The sequence below is a fragment of the Myripristis murdjan genome, chromosome 4 (genome assembly GCF_902150065.1).
Source record: "Myripristis murdjan chromosome 4, fMyrMur1.1, whole genome shotgun sequence".
Taxonomy (NCBI): Eukaryota; Metazoa; Chordata; class Actinopteri; order Holocentriformes; family Holocentridae; genus Myripristis; species Myripristis murdjan.
In genome coordinates, this window is record NC_043983.1 from 4,387,735 (window position 1) to 4,413,203 (window position 25,469).

The 25,469-nt window shown below is 40.9% G+C and overlaps 2 protein-coding genes across 2 annotated transcripts; one reads left to right on the plus strand and one right to left on the minus strand.

Annotated features, from left to right (window-relative positions):
* The first annotated feature begins 2,044 nt into the window (after positions 1–2,044).
* On the plus strand, positions 2,045–8,539 carry ndufs7 (NADH:ubiquinone oxidoreductase core subunit S7). The gene is made up of 8 exons (XM_030049670.1): positions 2,045–2,137; positions 3,070–3,106; positions 4,288–4,359; positions 4,456–4,576; positions 5,267–5,446; positions 5,960–6,006; positions 6,573–6,661; positions 7,136–8,539. The coding sequence occupies exons 1-8, from the start codon at positions 2,122–2,124 to the stop codon at positions 7,231–7,233; spliced, it is 660 nt and encodes a 219-aa protein (XP_029905530.1). The 5' UTR covers positions 2,045–2,121; the 3' UTR covers positions 7,234–8,539.
* A 997-nt stretch (positions 8,540–9,536) lies between these two features.
* gamt (guanidinoacetate N-methyltransferase) lies at positions 9,537–20,139 on the minus strand. The gene is made up of 6 exons (XM_030049732.1): positions 19,763–20,139; positions 17,734–17,879; positions 17,509–17,572; positions 12,346–12,413; positions 12,024–12,134; positions 9,537–9,815 (listed from the first exon to the last, which is right to left on the minus strand). Exons 1-6 carry the CDS (start codon positions 19,938–19,940, stop codon positions 9,675–9,677), a joined length of 708 nt encoding a protein of 235 aa, XP_029905592.1. The 5' UTR covers positions 19,941–20,139; the 3' UTR covers positions 9,537–9,674.
* Positions 20,140–25,469: the final 5,330 nt, after the last annotated feature.

The window sequence follows — 25,469 nt, forward strand, 5'->3', positions numbered from 1 at the left end:
GAAGGGCTTTCCCTCTGATGCACAGTAATAGAGGCCAAAGACGGCCGGCCACATGCTCTTAAAGTGGAGAGAATCGACGTGATGTGGGGGGAAAATGTCAGTATTTCCACCCTGACAGCACTATTTTCTTCCATCAGCTGAGTTCATCTTTTTTTTTTTTGTTTTTGCCTCTGACTGACATTTGCTAAGTATGAGAAATTTTGTAGTAAGCTAAGTGGATTTATACGTGCCTTCACCAGAGGTTCTTCCAAGATTCCACAAGCACCTAAGGGTTCCCCCCCGGCAGGAAAAATCCCCGCAGCTCATTGAAGAAAGCCCACAAGCTGCAACCCATAGGCTATGGATGCCCAGGAGTGCAGATTTTTGGTCACACACTCAAATTGGAATGAAAACTTGCACACATTTTTTTGCCCTCATAGTTTGACTGTCTGGGGTTAGAGGATAATGGAAGGACTGTCAAAGTTTTGGAACTGGAGCCGTCTGGGGTCCCAGCTGAAGAACATTTCATGATCCATCACCATTAACTCATCTTCCCATACAATACTTAAGCCACTTCAAAAAGTACAAGAACAGTAAGTGACAGCATTTATTCCAAAATGCTACTTATCCATGTTTGGGAATGTTTTGCTATTTGACAGTTATCAGGCACTGATATGTTACTATGTGAAAATCAAAAGCTATTGAAACGATTAAATATTTATTTATATTTATTTATATGAAATGATTAAATTATTAATTAAAAATGAAATCTTAATTTCAATACTAACCCATAATGTTAACTTTCCTGCCAGCAGCCACAATTGGAGAATGCGTGTCATTTGTTTTAAAAAATGCTGGACACCTCAAAACTCTGGAAATGGCTCAAATATGATGTAGATTTTATCAAATTTAAAATGCCGGAGAGGAGCGTCTTGAAAAACAAACTGAGGCAGCTCTGAATTTAATGAGAAGAGTTTGTATCAGTGTACATTATACATGTTTGCACTGACAACATTCATGATGAATGCAGCACAACCAGTAGAGCCAGGTTGTTGACTATCTGTGTCAAGGTCCCGGCGTCTTCTGAGCCATTTATTGTCTGGAGCTTTAAAACTGTCAATCTACAGCGTATGGAGCCGCACTGCTCTGGCTTTTCTCCAACCTGAACGTTATTTTTGTTTGGTCTGTAGTCAGTCAGCAGGCTGTTATTTTGTAATAAGTGTCAAACCTTCATCTCTAGGTGCTTTTAGCTAACATCCCCATCCTTTTCTCCCGTCACACCTCCACACACAGGCCTCACAAGGACAGATGCTTTGGAATTGTTCCAGTGATGAATATAAGATGATTTATCCCCTTGAAACCCATGAGCCCAGGGATGGGATGAGAGAAAAATTCCTTTTATTTCTTTTCCAGAATATCTGAAATTGCTGTTTTGCTCGGAGTACCCTCGTGGCTCAGCTGGTGGAGCAGGTAGCACATGTGAAGGCTGTGTGCCTCCTGCAGCTGCATGGGTTGGAGTCTGTCCCGGGCCCCTGGCTGCACGGCACCTCCTGCTTCTCTCCACTGGTTCCCTGGCTCTCTCTGCTGTCACAAGCAAATAAAGACAAAGCAACAAAATAGCATCTTCGTGGGCCAAAGTAACAATGTTTTAAGAAAAGTGGGATCTCATGGGATTTAGAGGGTTAAAATGTTTCAGAATTTGTCAGAAGTAGTCTCTTGTGGAGTATATTTTAGATTACAGGACCATGCTGGCATGTTAGTTTGTCAGATGTTGTTCATTTTTGATATATGATGCATGTTTTCCTTTCTACAAGCCAAAAAAACTAAAATTTGGAAAACGTGACATGAATTGCCTTTAAACATTCTCATTCAGTTAGAACACAGCGATTCTTGTTTCATTTTATTTTATTTTATCTCTCACACGGAGATTTTCCTGGGTTTGTGAGGAGATGGTTTTAGTGTCTCGTGTCTGTCTAGATGCTGTTTGAGAGGAAATTAAAGTGAGCATTTAATACATGTAGGGTTTTTAAAAGTGCACGCAGCGTAACCAGAAGCCTCATGGACAGCAGCGCCCCCTTCAGGCCGCGCCTCCCCACAAACTCACTCACCGGAAGGAGTTTTCACGTAACCATAATTCTAAAGATGGCGGCGCTGGTTGGTAAGTGGTGTTTTGACTAAAATACCATGTTCGTACAGCAACCCCACAGCATGCTGTGAATTATTTTATCCAGAATATTTGAAAATTCAGCATATACCAATACATTCCCAACTGTTCTTGCTGTCTCTGTTCTGTGACTCCGCTCCTTTACTATGTGCGCACACTGACCTTGCTCTGTCTGTGTTAGCATGGAAGCTAACCAGGTTATCTGGCGCTAGCCGGGGCTCCAGCTGCAGCTACACCCAGCTGTCAGCTGATGGAAGGGGCACCACTCGCGACATAAAACACTCTCAAACAACGAGGGTAGCCACTAAAATCAAAGCGTATTGTTGCTGAACCACTGTGAGAGACGACTCGTCGTTCTCGTTTGAGAGCGCGTCGCACCAGCCTCCGCTAAAATTTCGGGGAGTTAAAAGTTACCTCGTTTATTTGTCAAAGGTAATATTGTGTAGACCCCGAATTAAGGTCTGTTAATATTTACAAAGAGATACGTTTCAATTCGGCATTACATTAGATATGCAAAGCAGCAGTATATAGATTAAAATTGCAACTTTTAGAAATGATAGCCGCTAGCCTCTCCACTAACGTGAGAGGTGAGCAGAGGAGCACCGTGATTCTCAGACGGTGGAAACGCTCAGTCATGTTACAAGGCACTTTTGCCGATAAACAAGAACACATACAGTTGTGAGATTTAAAGTTTATTGAGACGGACCACAGGCCGGTCAGAGCTTTATGTGCGTAGCTGCTACCACTGCCAGGCTGTAGCAGCATCCTGTAGCCATGTAATGAGTTATGTCACATTCAGCGTGCATGGTAAACAAGATCTCTCGAAGGTCAAGGATCTGAATTAATACTTCTCACGTTTAAGTAGTCCACGCTGGTTAATAATGTTCTAGGTTTCATGCTATTTTTCCAATACTTATCCTTTACAGCACCTCGCCTGGCCTCACTTGGCTGCTTTTCAACAAGGTAAGAACCTTCTAATCCTGTACCTTCTATTTGAGACTTAATTTAATCCACCTCTGTCCGGCTGCCATGCTGCAGATGAAAACACATCAGTGCTCCCCCATGCCGGGATAGAGTGTTCTTCTCATACATGTGGCTGCATTAAGACCACTGTCTGCCCAACTATCTGTAGGGTCTAAAAGAGCAATAGCTTCATGCACAATGGGAGTGTTTATTTAAATCTATTTACCAGTTCTCAGTAGGTCATGTATCAGAATCAAAGCACTAAGAAACCTCATAGCATATCTGCTGTGAGGCATCAGCCATACCACTGAATTTGTCTTGACATTGTCGTCTATGTACATTTCAGTGTGTCTTTGACTTGGCTCAGGTCTGTAGTTTCAGTCACTTCTCTTCAATTGAAGTGGAGGGCAAGCTTAAAGAGAAGCTTGCCACTCAAACAAGGAAAGTGCAGTGCAAGACCTTGGTAGTTCCATTTGGCTGAAGGGATTGTCAGATAAATCCTGTATGGTATCATCAAATTTAGAAAAGCTCTGCTCATATCATTGGCAGTAAAGAATACACAGACTTGGCCTGTGATTAGCGTCTTGCTGTGCTCTTAACTAGCTTTTTGTCTATACACAATGCTAGTATTTAACCATGGAGTCACACTCCGATTAGCACTTGAGAATGCAATTCATGGGCACATGACAACAGAGTGTGAACATGACATAAATAGTATCTTAGTAGCAATATGTTTGTTATACTAAAATGAATTTTAAGTGATGTTATGATATTCTACGAGTTTCTCAATATTATCAACCTGGCACAGATTTCCAATTCCACTAGCATCCCATACTTAACATTTGGAATATTAATTATTTATTAATCACCCTTAAAATTTGATCTATTGATGTTTATGGTAATTGATAAATTGATGGTTGATGTATTATGAAGGCTATTTCTTCTGTTATCAATAAATATCAATAAATAATAACAATAAATTTGTTTCATATGTCTGCTCTAACTTAAATGTCTATTCATATCTCAAATCTTTGACACTTTAACTCTGCCTTCAGATTGTATAGGCTACCTGTTTCAATAGATTGATTGATTGATTCTTAATGGTACTGACTAATAAAACTTTCCCCAAAATTTGCAAGCGTAGTTCTGCTTTTGACTGTGACCTGCTCTCTACCACACAGGCCCATTGTAGTTTTCAGCATTCAGCAGAAGAGTTTGCACAACAGCGCTAAAGGCGAGAATGCCACCACGAGGTGAGTTTACCGGCAAGACTGCCATGTAGTAATTATGATGACTGATGGTAGGCTTCTCATTAAAAACTGTTCCCTCCCTCCTGTCCTTGGTTCCAGTGTGGTCCCAGTCAGAGAGAAGAGCACAGCGGTGGCTGCAGCCAAACCGGCTGCTGCAGCCAGCAGCAAGGGGGAGTATGTCATCACCAAGCTGGATGACCTGGTCAACTGGGCACGCAGGGTGAGTAGAGCAGAGATTAGGGTGCATTCACAGCATCTTCTGAGGAGTTTATTTGAAATTTACAGTCTTTCATCTGATAGTTTTTGTATGGTTTGTTTGGCCAGGTGAGAGCATTGTCATTTGGCACAAAATAACTTCATTGTGAAGCCTGAAAATGTTTCAGGCCTCTAACAAGAGAACAGTTTTTTCCATAAGGAAAAGCATAGCCAGTTTCATTGCCTTTGTTTCCATCTCTCTGCTAACATCCTGCAGTCAAAATAAACTTGCAGGTTTGAAGGCTAGTCTTAATGAGCTTGTCAGAGGAAATCTGAACTTTCATCATGATCAAACAGCCTCTCTCTCACCACAGCCACTGTTGAGGTTGTTATTGTTGAGTTGTTGAGTTAGTTAGAGGTGGCGTTATTCAGCAACATGAAAACTCATGAACTGGACATGATAGAAATTCAAAAATTGATTTCCACACAGATGATCTGACCAGATTTGTATATGAGGAAAAACTGATTTTATTGAAACTATTATAAGCCCCGCACACTTTTAGATGCAGTTTATTTTAAATGTTACATCAATCAATACATCAAATAGGCCTAATGTAAAGCCACAGTAAGCAGGGATGCACAAGTAATCATGGATAATCATATATTACAATTTTATGTGTTATTTGTCTTGTAATTGGCCATTGTCAACCCCCAGAGCTCTCTGTGGCCAATGACATTTGGCCTGGCATGCTGTGCGGTGGAGATGATGCACATGGCGGCACCCCGTTACGACATGGACCGCTTCGGCGTGGTGTTCAGAGCCAGTCCACGACAGGCCGACGTCATGATCGTGGCAGGAACACTGACCAATAAGATGGCTCCAGCTCTACGGAAGGTAGGAGGAGGCAGGGATTATAGGATATAACAGCAGAGAAAGGGAAAGGGAAAGTTGGTGCTTTAATCCACCAGACCAGCTGGGGGGAAAACGCGTTTTCATTGTTATTAAAATCAACTTTTCTTGGCTAAACAATGCACTGTTTAACATAGATTATAAGTGATCCTCATGACACAGGAAACTGACATCAGCTGCCAGCTGCACGCTGGTGAGTTCAGCCAGCTGTCTCACCAGCTTCTCAACCACTGTTTAGCTGTTGAGAGTTTCAATAAACTGGTGAAGTTCAGGACACACTGCAGCTCTGTGCTCGTAGATCCTCTGAGTTGTGAGTGGCTGCTGTCAGCCTTTGCTCGTGCAGAATGTGACAGCTGGGAACAGTACAGTCATGTAAGAGCTGGATGGATTATGACAAACCTGTCTGAGGATTGGAGATGTTCCTAGAAGCCACAAAGACGGATTAGTTCTTAGTCATTCATTACATAGTGGAACTGAACCTGTCCTCATTTCTAACAGGTGTATGACCAGATGCCAGAGCCAAGATACGTCATTTCCATGGGAAGGTAAGTTAACTCTTAAAGTGAAGAGGTGCCTGACCAGACATTCATGCACAATAGAAAACCAGCAGGAGTGACAATCAGCATGTTAAAGAGTAACTCCACACTACAACAATTTTTAGTGGTAAGCTGGTATTCAGCACTATGTATCTGTTTTTTTGTTGTTGTTTTTTTTTTCCATTATACCTGGCTCAGTTCACCCACCAGAGGTTAAAACAGGCAGCTGGTGTTCAGTTCCACCCCAGTATAAAGGTGGGTGTGAGACAGTCACCTGTCACCCCTCTTTTCACCAACCTCAGCATGAGATAGATCATGCTGTCTTACTTATTGGCTGTTGTTTTAAAGCATCCTGAAACTGCAGAGGCAGAAGGGGTTTTGTTGCTGAACAGACAACAGACAAAGTTAAAAAGTAAAAGGTACAGGCCACAAAGTGAGTTAAGGATTTTATGTGCTGGCCAGTTCAACAAATTACTTAAAACCTGTGCACCATCTATGCATGCCAACACTCAAGCTATAAACACATCTTAGTGGTAGGACAACCAAACAGTGTGTGAATAATTTTGTTCCTCTAGCTGCGCCAACGGAGGAGGTTACTACCACTACTCCTACGCTGTTGTCAGAGGCTGCGATCGCATCGTCCCGGTGGACATCTATGTTCCAGGTAGGCCCTGCTTCCCTCACCTCACCGTCTCTCTGTGACTGAATAAAGCCACAAAGCTATTTTAAATGAGGGTATATATTGGATTATTTACTGTACAGATTATGATAATATAAACTAAAGGATGTGACACCAAGCTTCCGCTCTGTGTAAGCAAGCAAGACGCTGAAACCCAGTGTGGCAGTGGAGTGGCAGCTGTAGAGATAACAAGTGTTTTATTAGTAGTATTCGAGACAGTAATAGTTGTAGTAGAGTTGGCAGAAGTATTACTAGTGACAGAGGTATAATTACTAGTAGCAGCAGTGTCGGTAGTAGCAGCAGTACTAGTGTCATCAGTGGTAGTGGTGGGTGAGTACTGCTCACCGTACTGCTCCAGCAGGAACAACAGCATGAGCCTGGCTCTGGTACTTCCTTCATTAATGTTAGTAATTAGAAATGTTTAAGAAATCTTTTTTGTTGTTTTTAATTGGTCCTCAGGCTGTCCCCCCACTGCAGAGGCGCTCCTGTACGGGACTCTACAGTTGCAGAAGAAGATCAAGCGTGAGAAGAAAATGACGATCTGGTATAGGAAGTGAAAATTTAGCATGCGTGTGTTTTGCTTTGTAAATGTTGTATAATTCAGGGTGTCTCCTGGAGCCCCGCTCCTCCTCCATGTAGAGCAGCAGGAACTAACTTTAATAAAGTCATTACTGTCATTTACACGAGGTGCGCTCCCACTTCTTTTCTGCTCAGCACCAAGGAGATTTCCCAGTAGTGCTGCTCAGTACACAGTTGATTCAGCTGTTCTTTGTTTGGGCTCATTCAGGATAGTCTGTCCAGTCTGTCCAGGTTGCTGTTTCTGTATCAGGATATACTGTCTGATTTTAATGCCCACAAATTCTGTTGTAACATTAAAAGTAAAAAATGCCATGCATAAAGTCATTTTTGCAAGTTTTCTCATTTTCAATATCAAACTCAATGTTTTTTAAAAATCAGATTCTTAATTCAAGATGGAGGTTCTTTTATTCAGTGTCAATAATAAGCTCAAGTGAAAAGGCATTTGTACTAATGAGACCCTACCTCTTTGTCATTTAGCCACCATGATTGTTAGTATCCAGTCTCAGCCACTAAGTGGCGCTTGTGAGTTGTGAACCACAGTTTCTGCAGCCACATGCCCAGATCTCTCTCTCTCACACACACACACATACACACACATACAGTGGCCTAAGGCATGGTAGATATGAAAGGAAGGAACAGGCAAATGTATTGAGTTGTAAATCCTCTCGGCGGGCAATTGAGCCTCATACTCCTGTTATATTACTGTTAGTGTGAGGCCTGCGTTCTGTTTACAGACAGACAGCAGAGGTTATCAGCAGAGGCCAAATGCTTTTCATGGTGTGCTGGTTATCAAAGTGCAGTCATGCTATATTGGACAACTATGCAAATACAAAATGAGAAAGTGAAATGCTGTCATGCCAAAAATGCCAAAACACCACCAGGTTAAAGAGCAACATGGCTCCACATCCTGTATGTGTGTTTTGTGTGTGTGAAGTCTGCAGCGGTGTTCTGTGTGATCAGATATTACTATAAGCTACTCTGTTCATGTATAGGCTTGTAAAACTACAAGGAATTGATATTATGCATCGAAAATATGTTTTTAACTACAGTTTTTCTGGATCAACAAAGATCTCTGGTTCAGTTCCCACAGCGGCCACATGTCCAAGTGTCCTTGAGCAAGACACTTAATCCCTGACCCACTCATTTATTTGTACATGCACTAGATTAAGTCTTCATTAAATGCCTAAAATGTAAAATGCATCAAGTATGTGCTAGTTAACAGTGTGGTGTTGCTCTATGATGGATGTGCAAATCCCACCAAAATAAAGTGAAACTATAACGTTACAATGTCAAATAGTTACTGGCTTCAATATCAAACAGACTATGCGTTATCATGAAACAGACTATGTGTTATTTGCGAAATGTATTTATTGATATGGTTTATCGGTAAATAGATTCTGGATTCAGATAGAATATACATAGATTAGATGGGTAAATGGACAAATGTAGAAAGTGTGACGTCACATGAAAACACTAGCTGCAGTGGCGTTTGATGGTAGAAAATGTTTCTGTGATTGAAAAGGTCAGTAATAAACACCAGGCTCTGGTGTCTGTCTCAGTTCCAGCAGTCATTCAGGGAGAAATGCACTGTTCAAGAGTCAGACACCAGTTTCTCCAGCGCCTGGTGTTGCATCATTCATCCATCTAATCACTGAATCCTCTCCACATGGTCACTTATTCCCATATAGTAGGTTATAACATAATCCATTACCATATATTAAAAATGTGCACTGTACTTTCTTTCCGTTTCAGTGAAATATTTGACGGCCTAACGTCTGGTTGTTACAGGCTTCTCAGCGCAATGAAAACTCAAGATAAATCAATTATTAAAGGTCACAGGTATAAAACCCATGAAAAATTCTGCTGATGAACTGTGCCACAGTACTCTGTAGTTCCCGTTCCACTTTACTATTAAAGATCTTGTCTGACATATCATTTGATCCTCAGGCGAGAGATTCTGCTCAGTAACTTTTAGGAAGCCATCTCAAAACAGGTAGTCATTTCAGGTTTTGATCATTTGGAAACTGCACAAAAAACTGCTAAATGTTCATGGAAGAGCCCTGTAATCTCACGTGGTATCTGTCAGAGTGAACAATAATCATCTTTTGAGAGTTGTGTAAGAGTTTGTATGGGCAAGATCAATATCAGAGTTGATGTTTTTGGATGCCAACCAAAAGTTTCAGCTCCAGAAAAAATGAAATCGAATTACGGAGTATTGTGTTATAAGAGGTGTATGGGGAAAATCAGCGTAAGATAAATACGAGTGGAAACAGAGTTGGGATGGATCTTGATTTATTGAAACATTTATCGACAATGACTGAGGAGAGAGGGTCAGCAGGGCAAAGGCACTTGAGAGTAAAAAAAAAGTAACCAAAGGGAAAAAAGGCGGACGTGGCAGTCCCAGCAGCGTCTTCAGACTTTACTCTTTGACGACGGTGGGAGTGATCATCTTGTGAAAGGAGTAGTATTTGCATTCACTGGGCGGCACAATGTCCATGGTGGTGGTGCTAATCTTCTCCTTCTTGAAGCCGGCCTGGAGCAGATGAGGCATCTGGGTCTCCTGAAAATCATTAACAGGAAGAGCTGGTCAGCGTGAGCCGGCCTGGCACTTTTATCAGGCCCTGCAGGCGAAGCGTGTTCCACTTTTATCACTGACCTTGGCTTTATCATGGCAGGTTATTCAGGCCGTGCTCACCCTGCCCCGACAAGGTAGAAGAGCAAATGCTGCTCTAACTGGATAATGAATACAGTGTGCAAAATCAACAGAAACTACCAGTCTAAAATGGAATAAATTAAGCCCTCCAAAATGCTATATTTAGTCAGGAAAACATGGTTACCTGTTGATGACTGATATAAGAAATTAGTGTTTCCTCCTGATTTTTTTTCTTTTTTTTTTCTGAAATCAGTGTTTTACTGATTTTTTTTCATGAAATTACAATTTGCAAAAGTACTGTCAGATCTACTTTCCAATTCAAACAGGAAGATAACATAGAAAGGGGAACACAGAGCAGCTAATGAGGATATTTCACCACCATGTGGACTCACATCACGTCCAGAGAACTATACAACCCAAGAGTCTATCAGAGGTCAATTCAGCTTTAATCAAAGACAGTATCAGCAAACTGGGATCAGTCCAGCCCTAAATGCAGTGCTGATGTTAATGTCTCCAAAATATTACAATTAAATAAGCAAAAGATGGAAACATATCAGATTACATATGAGATTAATCAAGTTTAAGAAATCTAAGAAATCAAGTTTAAATTTTGTTATCCTCAGTAAAGTACAGCTGAAGTTCATATGTCAGTATAACCTGCATCAAACTAGCTGGTGCAGCTCCATATCAGCCTTCTCCAAAACTAGTAGTCCAGTCATTTTATGAAAAAACCTAGGACAAATTGCAAGAGAAGCAAACTCAACTGATTTTGTATCCTCAGTATGTCCTGAGTGAGGGAAAAAAAGTCCCAAGAAATCCCATTGGTGGAAAGTTTTGAAAATCACCTATTTATGACCACATATTACCAGAAAACACTGTTTTTAACACACAGGGGAAAGGGGTTCAAAATTTTACTTTCAGATATCACTATAAAAATTCACAAGTTGATTACACACACATAGACAAGAAAAAAAGTCAATTACAAGTTCTTTGAATTATTCTGTTTACACATGCATATCACACATTATCTGATTTGATATGCGCTAATTGGAATATAAGGAATAAATGCCAGAAGAGACATTTAAACAGTGAATTAAAAGGTTACTATATATATAGTAACCTTGAATTAAAAGGTTACTACATAACAGTGAATTAAAAGGTTACTGTATATATAGTAACCTTTTAATTCACTGTTTAAATGTCTCTTCTGGCATTTATTCCTTATATTCCAATTAGCGCATATCAAATCAGATAATGTGTAATATGCATGAGTAAACAGAATAATTCAAAGAACTTGTAATTGACTTTTTTTCTTGTCTTTGTGTGTGTAATCAACTTGATAATTTTTATAGTGATATCTGAAAGTAAAATTTTGAACCCCTTTCCCCTGTGTGTTAAAAACAGTGTTTTTTGGTAATTTGTGGTCATAAATAGGTGATTTTCAAAACTTTCCACCAATGAGATTTCCTGGGACTTTTTTCCCCTCACTCAGGACAAACTGAGGATACAAAATCAGTTGAGTTTGCTTCTCTTGCAATTTGTCCTAGGTTGACCCCAATTTTGGCCTAAAATTACTCGACTATAGTTGGAAAAGAGATGTATATGTGTGACACCTCACAGTTGCTCATAAGAATGAGAATGTCAAATCTTGGCATCTTGAGTATCATGTAAAATTGAACTTTCCTGTTTGTATTTACCACTTAGATCAATCAGGCATGTTCTACCTGTAATTACACCATTCCTGACAGCATTTGAAGGCAGCACCTGCCTCCTCCTGCACTGACTATGTTGAACAAGTGCATAAAATCTAACTGATAATGTGGCAATCTTTGGAAGTTTGTGTTTGGCTTTACAACTGTTACATCATGCTGCATGGGGTGCGTTTGCAGTAATTTTATGCTAATTTTTAAAAACTGAAATAGTAGTCCTGACACCTGCTGTTTTGGACGAGGCTGACATGTACAGTAGCTGGAGCCTGCTAACTCGCTGTGTGGTACACTGACATGCAAACTACACTGATGTTTGAAGTGACGCACCAATGAGTAGATGATGACTAAAGTTTGGTTTTGCTGTGAAATGCTCCTTTAAGCTGAATACTGGGGGGGAGTGACTAACCTCAAACATCTTCTCAATGTTGTCATATTTGCCCTTGAGCAGCTCGCCCCAGGAGGTCAGGTTGCAGTAGGTGAGGACACCGCCGGGCTTCAGCAGCCTGTGAGCATGACCCTGCAGACACACACACACACACACACACACACACACCAACGAGCCCATTCTCAATCAGTTCTATCGTGATGTGACATGGAGAAGACAGACTGGGTGTGTTAACCAAAATGTGTTGATCCAAGATATAATTCCTGTTTGTTCCTGTTTCCTGTACTTGGTAAATAAGTCCCTTCTGCTTGTAGGGTGTACGCTGGAGATTTGAGCTGCCTACCTTGATGAAGTCAAACTGGTGAGTGTGCCACGTCTCCTCTGACAGAGGGTATGTGTCGTACAGGATACCTGTGAGGGAAAGCACACGGTGTCAGTGGTATCTTGTCATACATATAACATGCAGTCACACACTTCTGTTTTTTATGCAGTGTAATTTGACTGTGGCTCAGGCTTTCTGTCTATCACTCAAACGTGACACTCCTGCTGCTTTGTCTGTCTGTTTCTGTTTGTCATATCTGCCACAATCAGTTTTGATGAAATTCTCTCTGATTTCATTTCATTTAACCTACTGGGTATAATTTGTGCTAATAATTTGCCCACTCTGCATCCATGCTATTTATGGCTGATCTGGAAGGGGCTTCCCTCTCTCTGTGGTCCTTCACAAGATTCATTTTTTTTCCTCCTTCGGCCTTTGGGAGGTTGTTTTCCCACCTGCCATGAGGATTCAGGTCAGGGGTTGTTATTTTGTTTTCTAGAAACTCTGGACCTGTACAGCCCTTTGAGACTAAACCATGATAAGGGCTATAAATAAAGCTGAAGTTGAGCTTTTAAACTCTAGCTCAATTTTGACAACATGTGGATGTGGGGTGGTACAACCAGAGATTTTCTATATGGGGAGGAGGCAGGAGAGATTCAGCACTGGCAAAACATGCACCCTTTGAAGCCAGTCCTATCAGTCCTTGACATCATGAAGCCATCTCTCCAATTTCTCAAGCGTGGCGGTCATCACGGTGATTGCACTCTCAGCTGCTTTCTCTCACTAAAGAATGCTATTTTTTTTTTTTTTTTCAACACAGACTCCTCATGGCTCTCTGAAATGATCACGTCAAGGTCACTTAATAATGTCACCAACCAAAAAGTTTACCAAAACTTCTCCTCCATGGACTTCATTCAAATTACAGAAACTGTTGCCTCTGTGGTGTGTTCGGGTGTCTAGAAAATACACGGATTAGCCTAATGAGGGCACTAGGGCTAAGGGTCAAATTTTTGAAAAATGATAAGACCCCAAGTCCTCCACTGTAAGAGCATTTAACATGAAACCTTCTACACAAATCCAGATACCATCACATTTTAGACTCATTGGACTAATGTGCTCTCTAAAATTAAAGCTACAGTAAACAAAATTATCAAGGGAAAATTTAAGTGGAGACTGTTAAAACCTAATGGACAAATGTGTGAAATGAGCATGTAATTTGATTATTTGGCAACTGATGTGGTTTTCATAGTCAAATTAGTAATTTATGAAGTATTATGTCCTTTATAAATTATAATTTTTTGTAATTTCAGTTGCTATAGCTTAAAAGGTGAACATTTTAAATTCTAATGGGAGATGTGACAGACCCAGCTGGTTTGATTTTGACAAAACATTGAGATATTTTAACGGTGTTCTGGCATTTAAAATAAATACACTAATTAGTTTGATGGAGGATGCTATCAATAGTGGGAAAATTTTTCAACTTTGGAGGGCTACATCTGCTCCATCACTTCTTATTTTGACAAACAAACATCCTGTTGGAGTTGCTACGAGTAAAGTTCAAAATTTTTAACTCAGTTGTGGCATGTGGATACTCAGGTATCACGTCATGTGGACACTGGCATTAAAAACAGACTGGCTGGATGGGGCTGCTAAAGTGAAGGGCACCATTTTTAAGGTAAAACTCGGACACTGTGATGTAGCATTGAAAAAATAGGCCACTAGAGCTCCACCACCACTCTAATTTTGATGAAACTTAAAGGGAGGATGCATCTGGCTCCTGATTGGCCCAAAGGTTGCCTACATCATCAATTAGGCAGGATGTGTTCACTGTTGCTTAGTTTTTAATCATTACTTTGCTTTGTCGCTCCGTTGCGCTGCAGACAATGTCCTGCTGGGGGGGAAAAATCTACATTCTTCAAATGATGTTTCACTTTCCACAAGTGTTTCTTTTCCCTCATTCTTTTTCTTGGGTGACCTTGTTTCTGTGGCTTTTCATTGTCTTGATTGTGAGCAGTTTGGTAAGCTTTGCTGTATAAAGTTGCACTCCAAACAGTTATTTTCTGTCAGTCTTCTTATGTGTCTATTGTCCTGTGCTGCTCTACAGAGACAAAGAGCAGCAGTGACAATGGCAGCCAGTGTTTAAATGCAGCATTTTATCGTTCTGTTCTTCACATAGTTGTAACATTACAAGTAATTTTCCATAACCATATTATCCATGTGAAATTCAGTAAATAGAGGCATGCACTAGCTGTGCCATGTGAAAACAGACTGTCTGACCACATGGAGAAGGGAAAATCAAAACACTATAGACTGATACACCAAGAATCAGCAGAAATGTCAAATTATCAACTGAAAATGCAAGAGCTCCTTAGCTTTTGCATTCTGGCACGAAGATCAACAACATTTCTGGGAAATTCTGAGAGATACCGACAGAGGAATTGAATGGTATTGCAGGTGCTGTGTGAATGGCAGCAATATGGCAAGACAGCAGAAAGGCATGTCTTGTCTGAAGACAGTCTGTGCCTGTCAGGACTCCAAAAGCTAAATGAGAACATCAAAAGAGAGAGTTATCAACTGCCAACGACAGAGGAGACGCTGGCCAAGCTGTTAGGATCTACACTGTTCACGTCTCTAGATGCAGCTTCAGGCTTTTGGCAGATTCGACTGCATGAGGACAGCCGCCTCCTAACCACCTTTATCACACCTTTTGCGAGGTTTTCTTCCAAACGCCTGCCTTTTGGGATACACCAGAGACATTCCAGTGCAAAATGAACGGGAAGGAAAAGGAACTGGAGTGAGTGGCTGTGTAGTAGAACGATGTCATTGTCCATGGGAAGGACATGAGTGCACATGACACACACACATTGGAGAGGATGGGGCAGGCAGGTCTAAACTCAACAAGGAAAAGTGTGTGTTCAGGCAACCAGAGCTGCAGTTCCTTGGCCACATAGTGGATGCCAGTGGAGTGAGAACAGACCCAGGTAAAGTAAATGCCATCAGCGAGGTACAGGAGCCCAAAGTAAAGCAATCTCTGGGCATGATTAATTACATGAGTAAATATCTCACAGACTTGGCAAAAGCAGCAGGTCCCCTGTATGATCTGCTGAAGCGAGAGACCGCCTGGACTTGGGACTAGCCACAGAGACAAGTGTTTTAGTGACTCAAAGAAGCCCTTATCACGTCACCCTTCTTCCCTTACTGCGGCCCACAAAGACAAACAGCTGTTTCAAGAGATGTGAGCAGTTATGGGATAGGGAGCGTCTTCTTACAGTTGCACAGCAAAAACTGGAAGCCTTTTGCATATTGTTTTCAGAGAATGAGAGATGCAGAAATCAGGTATGCACAATTTGAGAGGGAATGTTTATCAGGAGTATGGGCCTGTAAGAGGTTCCAAAAGTATCCGGTAGGCATGGACACATTTAGGCTTATCACGGATCATATGCCACTGGTGCCACTGATAAACAATAAGGATATGGATATGGTCCCTGCGAGATGTAAAAGACTCCTGATGCAGATGATGCGATTCAATGCCAAGGCAGAATATGCACCAGGTCATTGCCGATGCCTTGTCACACAGCCCAGTAAAGGACAGTGACAACACCACAGAGTCAATCATTGCCTGCCACTTCAATGGTGTTATTCCCAGCTGGCCAAGACCACAGCACAAAGTGGACATGATAATGTCAGCCAGACGAAAGAAATGGTAGAGTGCATACATGTCAAAATGTAGAGGACATGTAAAGGAAACTGTGCGGAGGCCTAAACTATCTGCTGATATCAAACACAGGCTGGAGATACGCCACTTCTGCCAGAAAAAACAAGCTCCAAGAGCCACTACAACCCACACCTCTGCCTGAGACACCACAGCAAAAGATAGTCACAGACATATGTGAGTATAAAGGCAAGCAGTACATTGTGATATCAGACTATTACATTATTGGGAAATCTTGCACTTGCCAACTACCACTTGCTGAAATCCACATTTGCAAGATTTGGCATCCCTGATCAGACAGTGAGTGATATCGATCTACAATACAAAAAATGAGACCTGGAACAACTTATGCAGACAATTGTGCATGTCACATCCAGTCCAACAGTCACGGTAATGGACATATGGAGTGAATTGTTCAAACCAAAAAACGCATCCTTAAACAAGAGGATCCATTATTGGCATTAATGTGCTATAGAGCAACGCCAATGACCTTGGCTGGTAGAAGCCCAGCTGAAATAGGATGAAAGCTCAGGACCACGCTCCCTTCACTCAACAGGAATGTGGTCCCTAAGTGGTCTGATGGAGCCCTCATTAGACGCAGAAATGACCAAGCAACAACGGGCAACCAGAGAAATGGAGTGAACGACTCGTCACTGTTTTAACTGGGAAATCAAGTTCTGATAATACTGGACGAGGACGAGACATGGAAAGGACCAGTATCTGTACTCAGCGCTTATACCAAGTGAACTCTCTGAAGGGAGGAGAGGTGAGAAGGAACAAGCGATGTCTATAAATTGTGCCGCCAGGAGCAGCAACAAGGAACACAGACACTATGAAAGCAAACACAGCCAGAAGGAGTGGAGGCACGGTACCAGGGCTCTTGTCAGAGACTGAGTGACAGGAATGGACAGACCAGAGGGTCAAATAGTGACTAGGTTCAAGAGAGTGTGTGAGACTGGATATGTGAAGTAGGAGGTAAAGTGAAAACTACACAAACATTGTCTTCAGTAAAGTTAAGTAGAAACAGAAGTTAAGAGGTTAGTTAGACTGTCAGTTTAAGTTGGCAATTGTAATGTTATAATGTATATGATGCCGTAAAGTATGAGGAACACATTAATGTTCAGCAAGTCAAAGTCCAGAGTTAAAATGAGTTATAGTTTCTTTGTAATGCTGTGGCCCAGAGGGCTAATAATTTGAGAGGGAGGTGTCAAGCTTGTGTCATGCTCTTGCTACGATGTTGTGAAGTTAATCAATCACTGATTCGGAGAACAAATAGGCTGTATGTATCTTCAAGCAGTTTATTAGACAATACCCACAGGGGGAGATTCATGGTGCTGTAAACGGTGTAACTAAAAGTATCCACTGAATAGCATACATCTCCATCTACCTGTCTGTGTAGCTGGCTCTATATCTCTGCTGCTCACATGTTTGCTGTACATTTTTGAAGAGTGAATATTCTCTGGTCCATTTCTTACCATCAAAGTGGTTGTTAGGCAGGGTGGGGACTACCTCCTCCCAAAGGCCCTTCAGAGGGACAATCTGAAAAACAAACAAATAGTATTCAGCATCAGCATCCTTCACATTTGACACAGTTACATAGTGGACATTGTGAACAGGTGGACAGAGTTTTTGACAGCTGAAACTGGTATTGTGTACGGCAAACTGCTGATATATCGGTCTGACCGCTTTAAACTGATCACCTTGTGTGGCTGGGACTTGGCCCACTCCTGCAGCCTGGCGAAGACGCCGTCATTGCACTCGATGATCCAGTGCTCCTCGATGGGGAACGACTCCACTTTGGTGGCGGCAATGGCCATGCCGAAACCGATCTCCAGAACTCGACCACCTGCCGGGGCAAAACAACAGCAAATATATAAGACGTAGAAAATACACAATCTGTGGAATCCTTCTAACTGCACAGCGAGAGCTCGACTCTCTCACTCTCTCTAAATGTGCTTGGACAGCTCTGATGTTGCTGTTAATGCTGTCTGTAGTAAGTAAGATGACGTGTGAGTTTGTGCCCAAGTGAGGAAGATCTAGCAATCCTATGATCAATCTGAGAAGGATAAACTGAGCAAAATTGACCTCTGCTAGAGTGTTGGGTTGTATAGTTATCTGGGTGTTATGTAAGTCCACATGGTGGTGAAATATGCTCATTAGTTGCTCTGTGCTAATCAACAGTCACTGCTGAAAATGACACTATAAATTTACTCACAAAAATATCACTCTTGATTACCATATACACTAAAAGAATGTATCTTATAATATTTTTTGGTTTCTGTTTTGGTGATTTGGGGTTTCTCTCTGTCTGCTAGTATAAAACTGTCAGGAATATGGAGGGGCAACCAGATGGTTGTAACACGTGGTTAGATAGAAAGGCCAAAGGGTTTCATAGCCTTTCAGAGAAGCATATAAATAGATGAGGACTTCAGGCCATTTGTTGTTGCCCGACCCCTCGTAATGGCATACTGGCCTACAATCAACTGTCACTACAGCAGCAAATATTGTACCGTGTGATATTTCAAACTTGTTCATTCGTCTATCATGTACAACTGGAGAGAAATAGAATAAGAAAAAATGTATGAGCACTGAAATGAGTGCAGTTAAAGCACAAAAAGCCATATCAAAATCGCATTTTGATGTGTCTTATATGTAACACCATCACTAGTGTTACATGTAATGGTTAGCAGCAAAAAAAGAATTACTTGGAAAAAGAGTTTCTGCCATATGACCTTAAAGCACATGCATTTTAAAATCACGTTTTGTTTTGTTTTGTTTTGTTTTTTTATCAGCTTTGTGCTCCTGAGTATGTTTGACTTATTTATCCATTTATCTAGAGAATTTGATTTTCAGTTATTTGTTTATTCATTTACTTGTTTTACAGTTTTGGGCAGAATGTCTGACAGTGCAAATGAAAGCTTGCATTCCTCTGGCATCTGTGAAGTGTTTGAGGATTAATAAAAGTTTCTAACAGGCGTTCTGCTCTGGTGCAGCTGAGAGTGCACAAGCTGTTTTCCCGCTGCAGCCTTCTTGGCCTTCTTCCATGGGTAAAGTTACACCTGCTGCAGTGCTAATAAAGTACTGAACACCATGCTGCTCACACACTTCCATGTGCACTAGGATGCACTAAAATACAATAAAAAGGCAAAAAAAAAAAAAAAAAATTGTTGCAGCTCACCTTCATATCTATCTATCTATCTATGTGTGTGTATCTGTATGTAATTATCTGTATGTATGTATACATATATGTAAATATTCGTACAACTTCATGTATTATATATATATATATATATATATATATATATATATATATATATATATAATTCTACTACTCCAATGTGCATGCAACCTAACACAAAGTGCACTATTTATAACTCACACGTGCTGGGATAAAGTTTGTTTACGTTTTGTTGCATGCATTATTGTAGCACAAAACATGCATGCCTGTCACCATCCCAAAGTTGCTCTTTGGTCAGTCGTAATGACGCTGATGTCCATTATCGGACGCCAAGGAGGGAGAAATGAGTGCCCTACTGTACACAACATTCATTCATCGTCTCTTGCATCTGAGTACGCCAAAGTACCCGCGAAAGGTAGGGTGAGATGGACAAAAGCTGGACAATTTTGAGCTTTATGGACATAAATGCGGTATTCGCTACAATACAATTCGAGGTTTATTCCCGAGTTGTCCGATAACGGGTACGTCGCCAGCGGCTGCCTGGACGTTACCTTTGGAGGACGCTACGGTCGCCAGGGAGTGCATGTACGGGGTCTCCCAGCGCTCCATCACGGGCTTGCCCATGATCTCCAGGTGGGTGTCTGTAGAGTTGTAGCCGGCGGTCGCGTCGTGCCAGTCGGCCTTGCAGTCCTCTCCCTTGGAGAATATGGGCTGAGCGGTGGTGGTCATCTTGTCGTTTTTTCTTGTGGTTGTTGTTGTTGTTATTGTTGTTTGGTTAACGAACCGCTCTGCTTTCTCCACCGAGAAGAGAATGAAGTGGAGGCGCTGGCTGTTTAAATAGGGTCAAAAGTGCTGACAGCGCGCGAGGTTCATAGTTCAGCACTGGTCAAAAGGCGACATTCCAAGGAGTGGGACGTGGTGGCAGCGAGGATTGTCTACTGGCAAGAGGAGTCACTCGGCAGCGAATAACTGGCCCGGCGCAGATAACCAGATACACTCCGAAGAGAATGTGGCTGGTATTCAACACAGCAATACATGTTACCAAGAGAGGAGTCGCGTGTGATTTCGAAATAGGTTTAGAAAAAAATTAAATTGTTCAGTCATATTTTCGACACGTTTTCAGTCTGATTATTGTAGCCTAGTTATTTATACTCTATTATCAACTGTCTCTCTGTACAGCTTCCTTCTGCAAATTCTTACAAAAAAGTGAGTGAACAACATAATTCTCTCTTAAACTAGTTTGCATAAATACATGTGAATGAAATACCAAAGTGAGGATATATCATTTAATATCAAAATGACTGATACATGATATGCCCCTTTAGGAACATCTTTCAGTCATGAGAGAAGTGGTGGGGAGTAGGGACATCCCTCCAACTTTATACTCATGTCTCATATTCCTTTATGATAATCTTAAGTTATGAAGAGGCTTATCAAAACAGAAATAGTACATATACATTTTTTTCCATGAAAAAGCACCCCTAACTACCTTAAAATTACTTAAATCTTGCCCTCATTACTTGATGGGATTACTTGGTCAGCCAGTTAAAAACTTTGAAGCATAGTGAAGCCAAAGTACCAAATGTGTCTGCAGTGTGATGCATGCATATCTGAAGTTGCAAATTGCAGTTCTAGAGATAAGGAAGGGAAACTAAACATAATTTACTGGATGAAATTATATTGATCTCTTGGGGAAATTGGTTGTTGCAGTAGTAGCTATGCACAGCAAAAACTAAATAAAATAAAAACCAGATAGAATAAATAATGATTGTAACAATACAGTTTTTAAAAAAAAAAGAAAGAAAGAAAGAAAGAAAAATAATACACATTTATAGCATATATGCAAGGTTTATTGAACCCCCCTAGGCCCTCTTGAGAGTATTTCAATAATTTGTACCTGCAAAAAAGTAATTCATACCCTCGAATTAGTAACTCAAGGGTACAAACTAATTTTAGCTTACAAATTACTAATTTAAGGGTGCAAATTACTCATTTGAGGCTACAAATCATTTAATTGAGCATTTTCTCCTCTACTACATGGATTCATGGACTATTTGAAGTTAATACAGCTTTATTTTAATACAGCTTGGACTTAAATATGAGTAAAAACTGCTTGGAGCTGAGTCTTTATGAACTGGACAAGGTCAACTATATCATCAAAGTTGTTATGATGAAACAATTTGTTTTTTCTGCAAAATACATTTCAAGAATTTCAAAGACAATGCAGTGTTGTGTTTTAAAGCCAAAACCCACAGTATATCTTTCGTATTTCAGCCCAAGATCAAAATGAAGTTGTATTAAATCCACACGGTGCAGCAATGTGTGCACCATGGGAGGAAATATACAATTAAGTAATTTGAATTAGTAATTTGTGCCCCTGATTTACTTAATTTGTGTCCTCATTTTAGTAATTTGTACCGTGTAGTTACTACCTCAAGGCTGAATTTTTAAAATATTCTCCTAGGGGTCTAGAGGTGCTTCATACAGGTGTGCAAAGTTATTCTAGTATTGGAATATACTGATTTATTCATCTATTTTCCATACCCGCCTATTCCCATGCAGGGCCACAGGTGTCTGGGCCTGTCCCAGCATGCACTGGGCGAATAATTTTCTGCACATACTAATGTATGTCCATAAACAAGTGTCTCAGCCTGCAGATGTGTTGTAAAAATTACATTCACACATTGGATCACATTTTCATTGGCTTTGAGTGAAAAGGCTGGCTACACCTCACAACTTTCCATTGAGAGTGGATGACTTTGTGGTACCTGGAACTGGTGGCAGAGTGAGGTCTCTTCATTTTTGCATGCTCTCTGAGTGCTGGCAGGACAGCTGCAGTCTCCACCACACACTCACACAGCCTGCTGCACATTCACATTCTGTTATTATGTAATCTGTCAAGGCCTTATCCAAAGCTGTGGCTGTCACAAAAAACACTTTCTTATTACTGTCCTCTGATGATGTTAGGATACTGCAGGCCTGCGCTGCAAATATCAAAGACAAGCTTTAATAGATCCTGCCACTACTGTAGGCTGCTAACCTACCATTAGAGAAAAGACCCAGTATGAGCCCAGTTTAAGCACCTACAGGAATATTATAGGTTTTGTTGAGATAATTACAGTTTTCTGGGGGCCATAATAATACACTTTTATTAATACTGAATACACTGTTCAGTATCTCTAAAATCCAGTCATTTTGTCAACCATGGAGCAACGTTACTTACTAATTAAGAAAATAAGTACGGTCATTTCATTTAATTCTGTGCTGTGTAATGTTTTCAAAATGGTAGATGGTATATGGTAACTGGACTGCATTTCTATAGCACTTCCTAATGTTGGAAGGAGGAGGTACCACAGCTTTGAAGAGGTGGGTGTGCCATTTTGAGGGAAACTCCTCATTTTGTGGTTGAACTCTTTAAATTATCTTTACACGAAACACATAACTCAGACTCTCGTGGCACACACACTGCAGCCACACAAACTGTTCACACGGCTTGCTCCATCTGTGGAGCTTCTCTGGTTATCAGCTTTTAAAAACAAAATAGAACAAATACTAATCCTATAATACATCTTAGAAGAATACAGATCTCACAAGCACATAAGTCACTATTAGAATATTATAGGAAAATTGTAGTGATACCATAGGAGATAAAATGCCTTTAGTGTAAACTCTTTCTAAAATCACAGACACAGGGTGTTTAATAAATTTTCATTTCATTTCATTTCTTTTTATTCCATATCATGGAAACAGAAGTTCATAATCAGTCACAAGTTTGTTATATTTGTTTCAATCCATGATCGAAAAGGGGCAGGAAGAAGAAAGTCTTTTATTACCAGCCCCTTTCTAAAAAAATAAAGCAATAAAATAAATGGATGGTCTGTCTGTCAGTCATTTAACAGTCCTTACTTATAGAAAATACAAAAGAGTAAGAAAAAAAATGATACTAAATCAAATAATTCACTGAGGAAATCATGGTGAGGGTTGAGTTTGGGCATTTGGAAACAAGAGGCCTACTACTGTGCACTAAAGCACGTAATAAAACAGCTTCTCTCTCTTTCATTCAACCCCCTCTGTTTGATCTGGCTCACTGTATTTATTAGATTGAGTGAGATGGTCAAAAATGGATCATGACAGCATCTTTACAGCCTCTGATGCTTTTATCCATCATCCACTTCACTTCCAGTCAGTAGAGCTGAGTGGGACTTTCTCTGCAACGGGTGTCTGAGTTCATCCACCTACTTCTCCCACATCAGGCCCTTCATTTCTCACATGAGGCCCTTCATTTGTGCCGCCTTTGAACAGCATGCGACAGACATATTCATGTGACAACCACAGTACCCTGACATTGAAAGCAAGAAGCTGATTAACTAAATCTGATTGCACAAATAGACACATTTGAAGCTACAGAGCCATATTCAAAATTTAGTCCCACGAAATACCTCTTTTTGGTTGTTTGATTAAGCGCTGACTTGCAGAACTGCACATGGGAAAGCAATCGTGGGTAAAGTGAAACCTATGATTAGATTGATCATTCTCATACGTTTTGCAATCATTTCTAGTGAATTTGGTTGCATTTTAGGCCCCATGGAACCTCTTAAGAAACCCCTGGAACCTTCTCAATGATCTCTGGAACGCCTTCAAAGTCCTCTGGAACCTCAGCGAACTCAAAGAACCACTTTAATGTGCTTGGAATGACCTCAAGGCCTCCTGGAAGTTTCTGGTATTTTTTCCCAAAATCCTTGGAACTCCAAGACCCATACAACTTCAAGGTCCCCTTGAATGACCTCAAAGCTCCACTGAACGACCCCAAAGCACAGTGGAATAACCTCAAGGCCTCCTGGAATGACCTCAAGGCCCCTTGGAGCAAACCCAAGGTCTCCTGGACCAACCTTAAGCCCCACCCCCCAGCCTCCTGCAACCTTAGTATATGCTTTATGTCAGTTTTAGCTCCTATTATATTATTGTAAAATGTATGTATTGTCCACGTGAAAGCACTATTGAATTTCATCTATTTGAACATTTCTGTTGGTACATGCGCTTTGCTCTGATATTTTAGAATCCATCTGAAAAATGTTGATTTACTATGGAGCTGCAAGCAAGATACACTTCACCTTCCTGTTTTTTTTTCTCTTGCTTCCTCTCTCCCCCTCTCCCTCTCTCTCCCTCTCTCTCTCTCACACGCACACCAGTTATTTTTCAGAACAATGCAGTGTCATTTTAAGACTGGTTACTCTGTTTTATTACATGACCTATTTCAGAAGGGGTCTTCTGCTTTGCTGCGCAGGCTCTCTGCTCTTGCCTTCCTCTTCGCTGTTTCGCCTGCCACTATCCAACATGTTGCAGAGCGTCCGGCTGGCCTCAGCATTCCTCCATCAGCATCAGACCAAAGGTGACGTCCAGTAATATGAGGCAAAGGGCAGCGGAGGAACTGACCTCTCTCCTCAGATAATCCCTCACCTGGTTATCGGCCTGTGCTGAGGCCTTATCTCCTCATTATTCTTTTCATGTTCCAGCAGAATTCACCTAGGTGTTGCATCAAATAGAGAAAAACGTGAATAATCTCTTCCAACATTAGGAAGCTATATTTGAGTTTTGTCCTAAATGGAAATAGTCAGCATTTGAAAAAAGTGGTATCTGCTCCTAGAAAGTGTTACATCAAATGGAATGTAGAAAATTGTGGTTAAAGGCTGGGAGGTACAGGGGCATTGCTAAGATCTGAAGACATCAGGGGCTTAGCCTAGTGAATCACTGTATTGCCAACAACCTTATTGTGAAATACAGAGGTCATGATATGATAGGCATCACAATACACATACAAACAACTGACAGATTTACGTACAAAAGCCATTTATTATTAACTCTATACCAGTTATCACTCAAGTTAGTAGTGTTAATTGATGTGATGTGATGACTTTTATTTAAGATATGTGTGTGTATTTTCCTCTTTCCCAGTACAGTACAAACATTACAGAACTTATTGCCTAGAATTCTGCACTGCCAAAAATTCACACTCACCATTCACCTAGAGATGGATTGGGCTGACTCTTGCAAATCAAAGTTCAAACTCAACAAATACGGTTAGGGTTTGTCCCCTTAGTCCCCTTGTCTCCTTAGTCTTAAGGTGTTGCAACAAACTGGGGCCCTTTGTCCTGTCAGATAAGCTACATCTATTGTCAGTAGCTATGGGGTTGTTAGGAAGATAGGGCCTGTGGTAGGGGTTCTGTGTGGATCACAAAACCCTGTGGGTCTAATGTATTA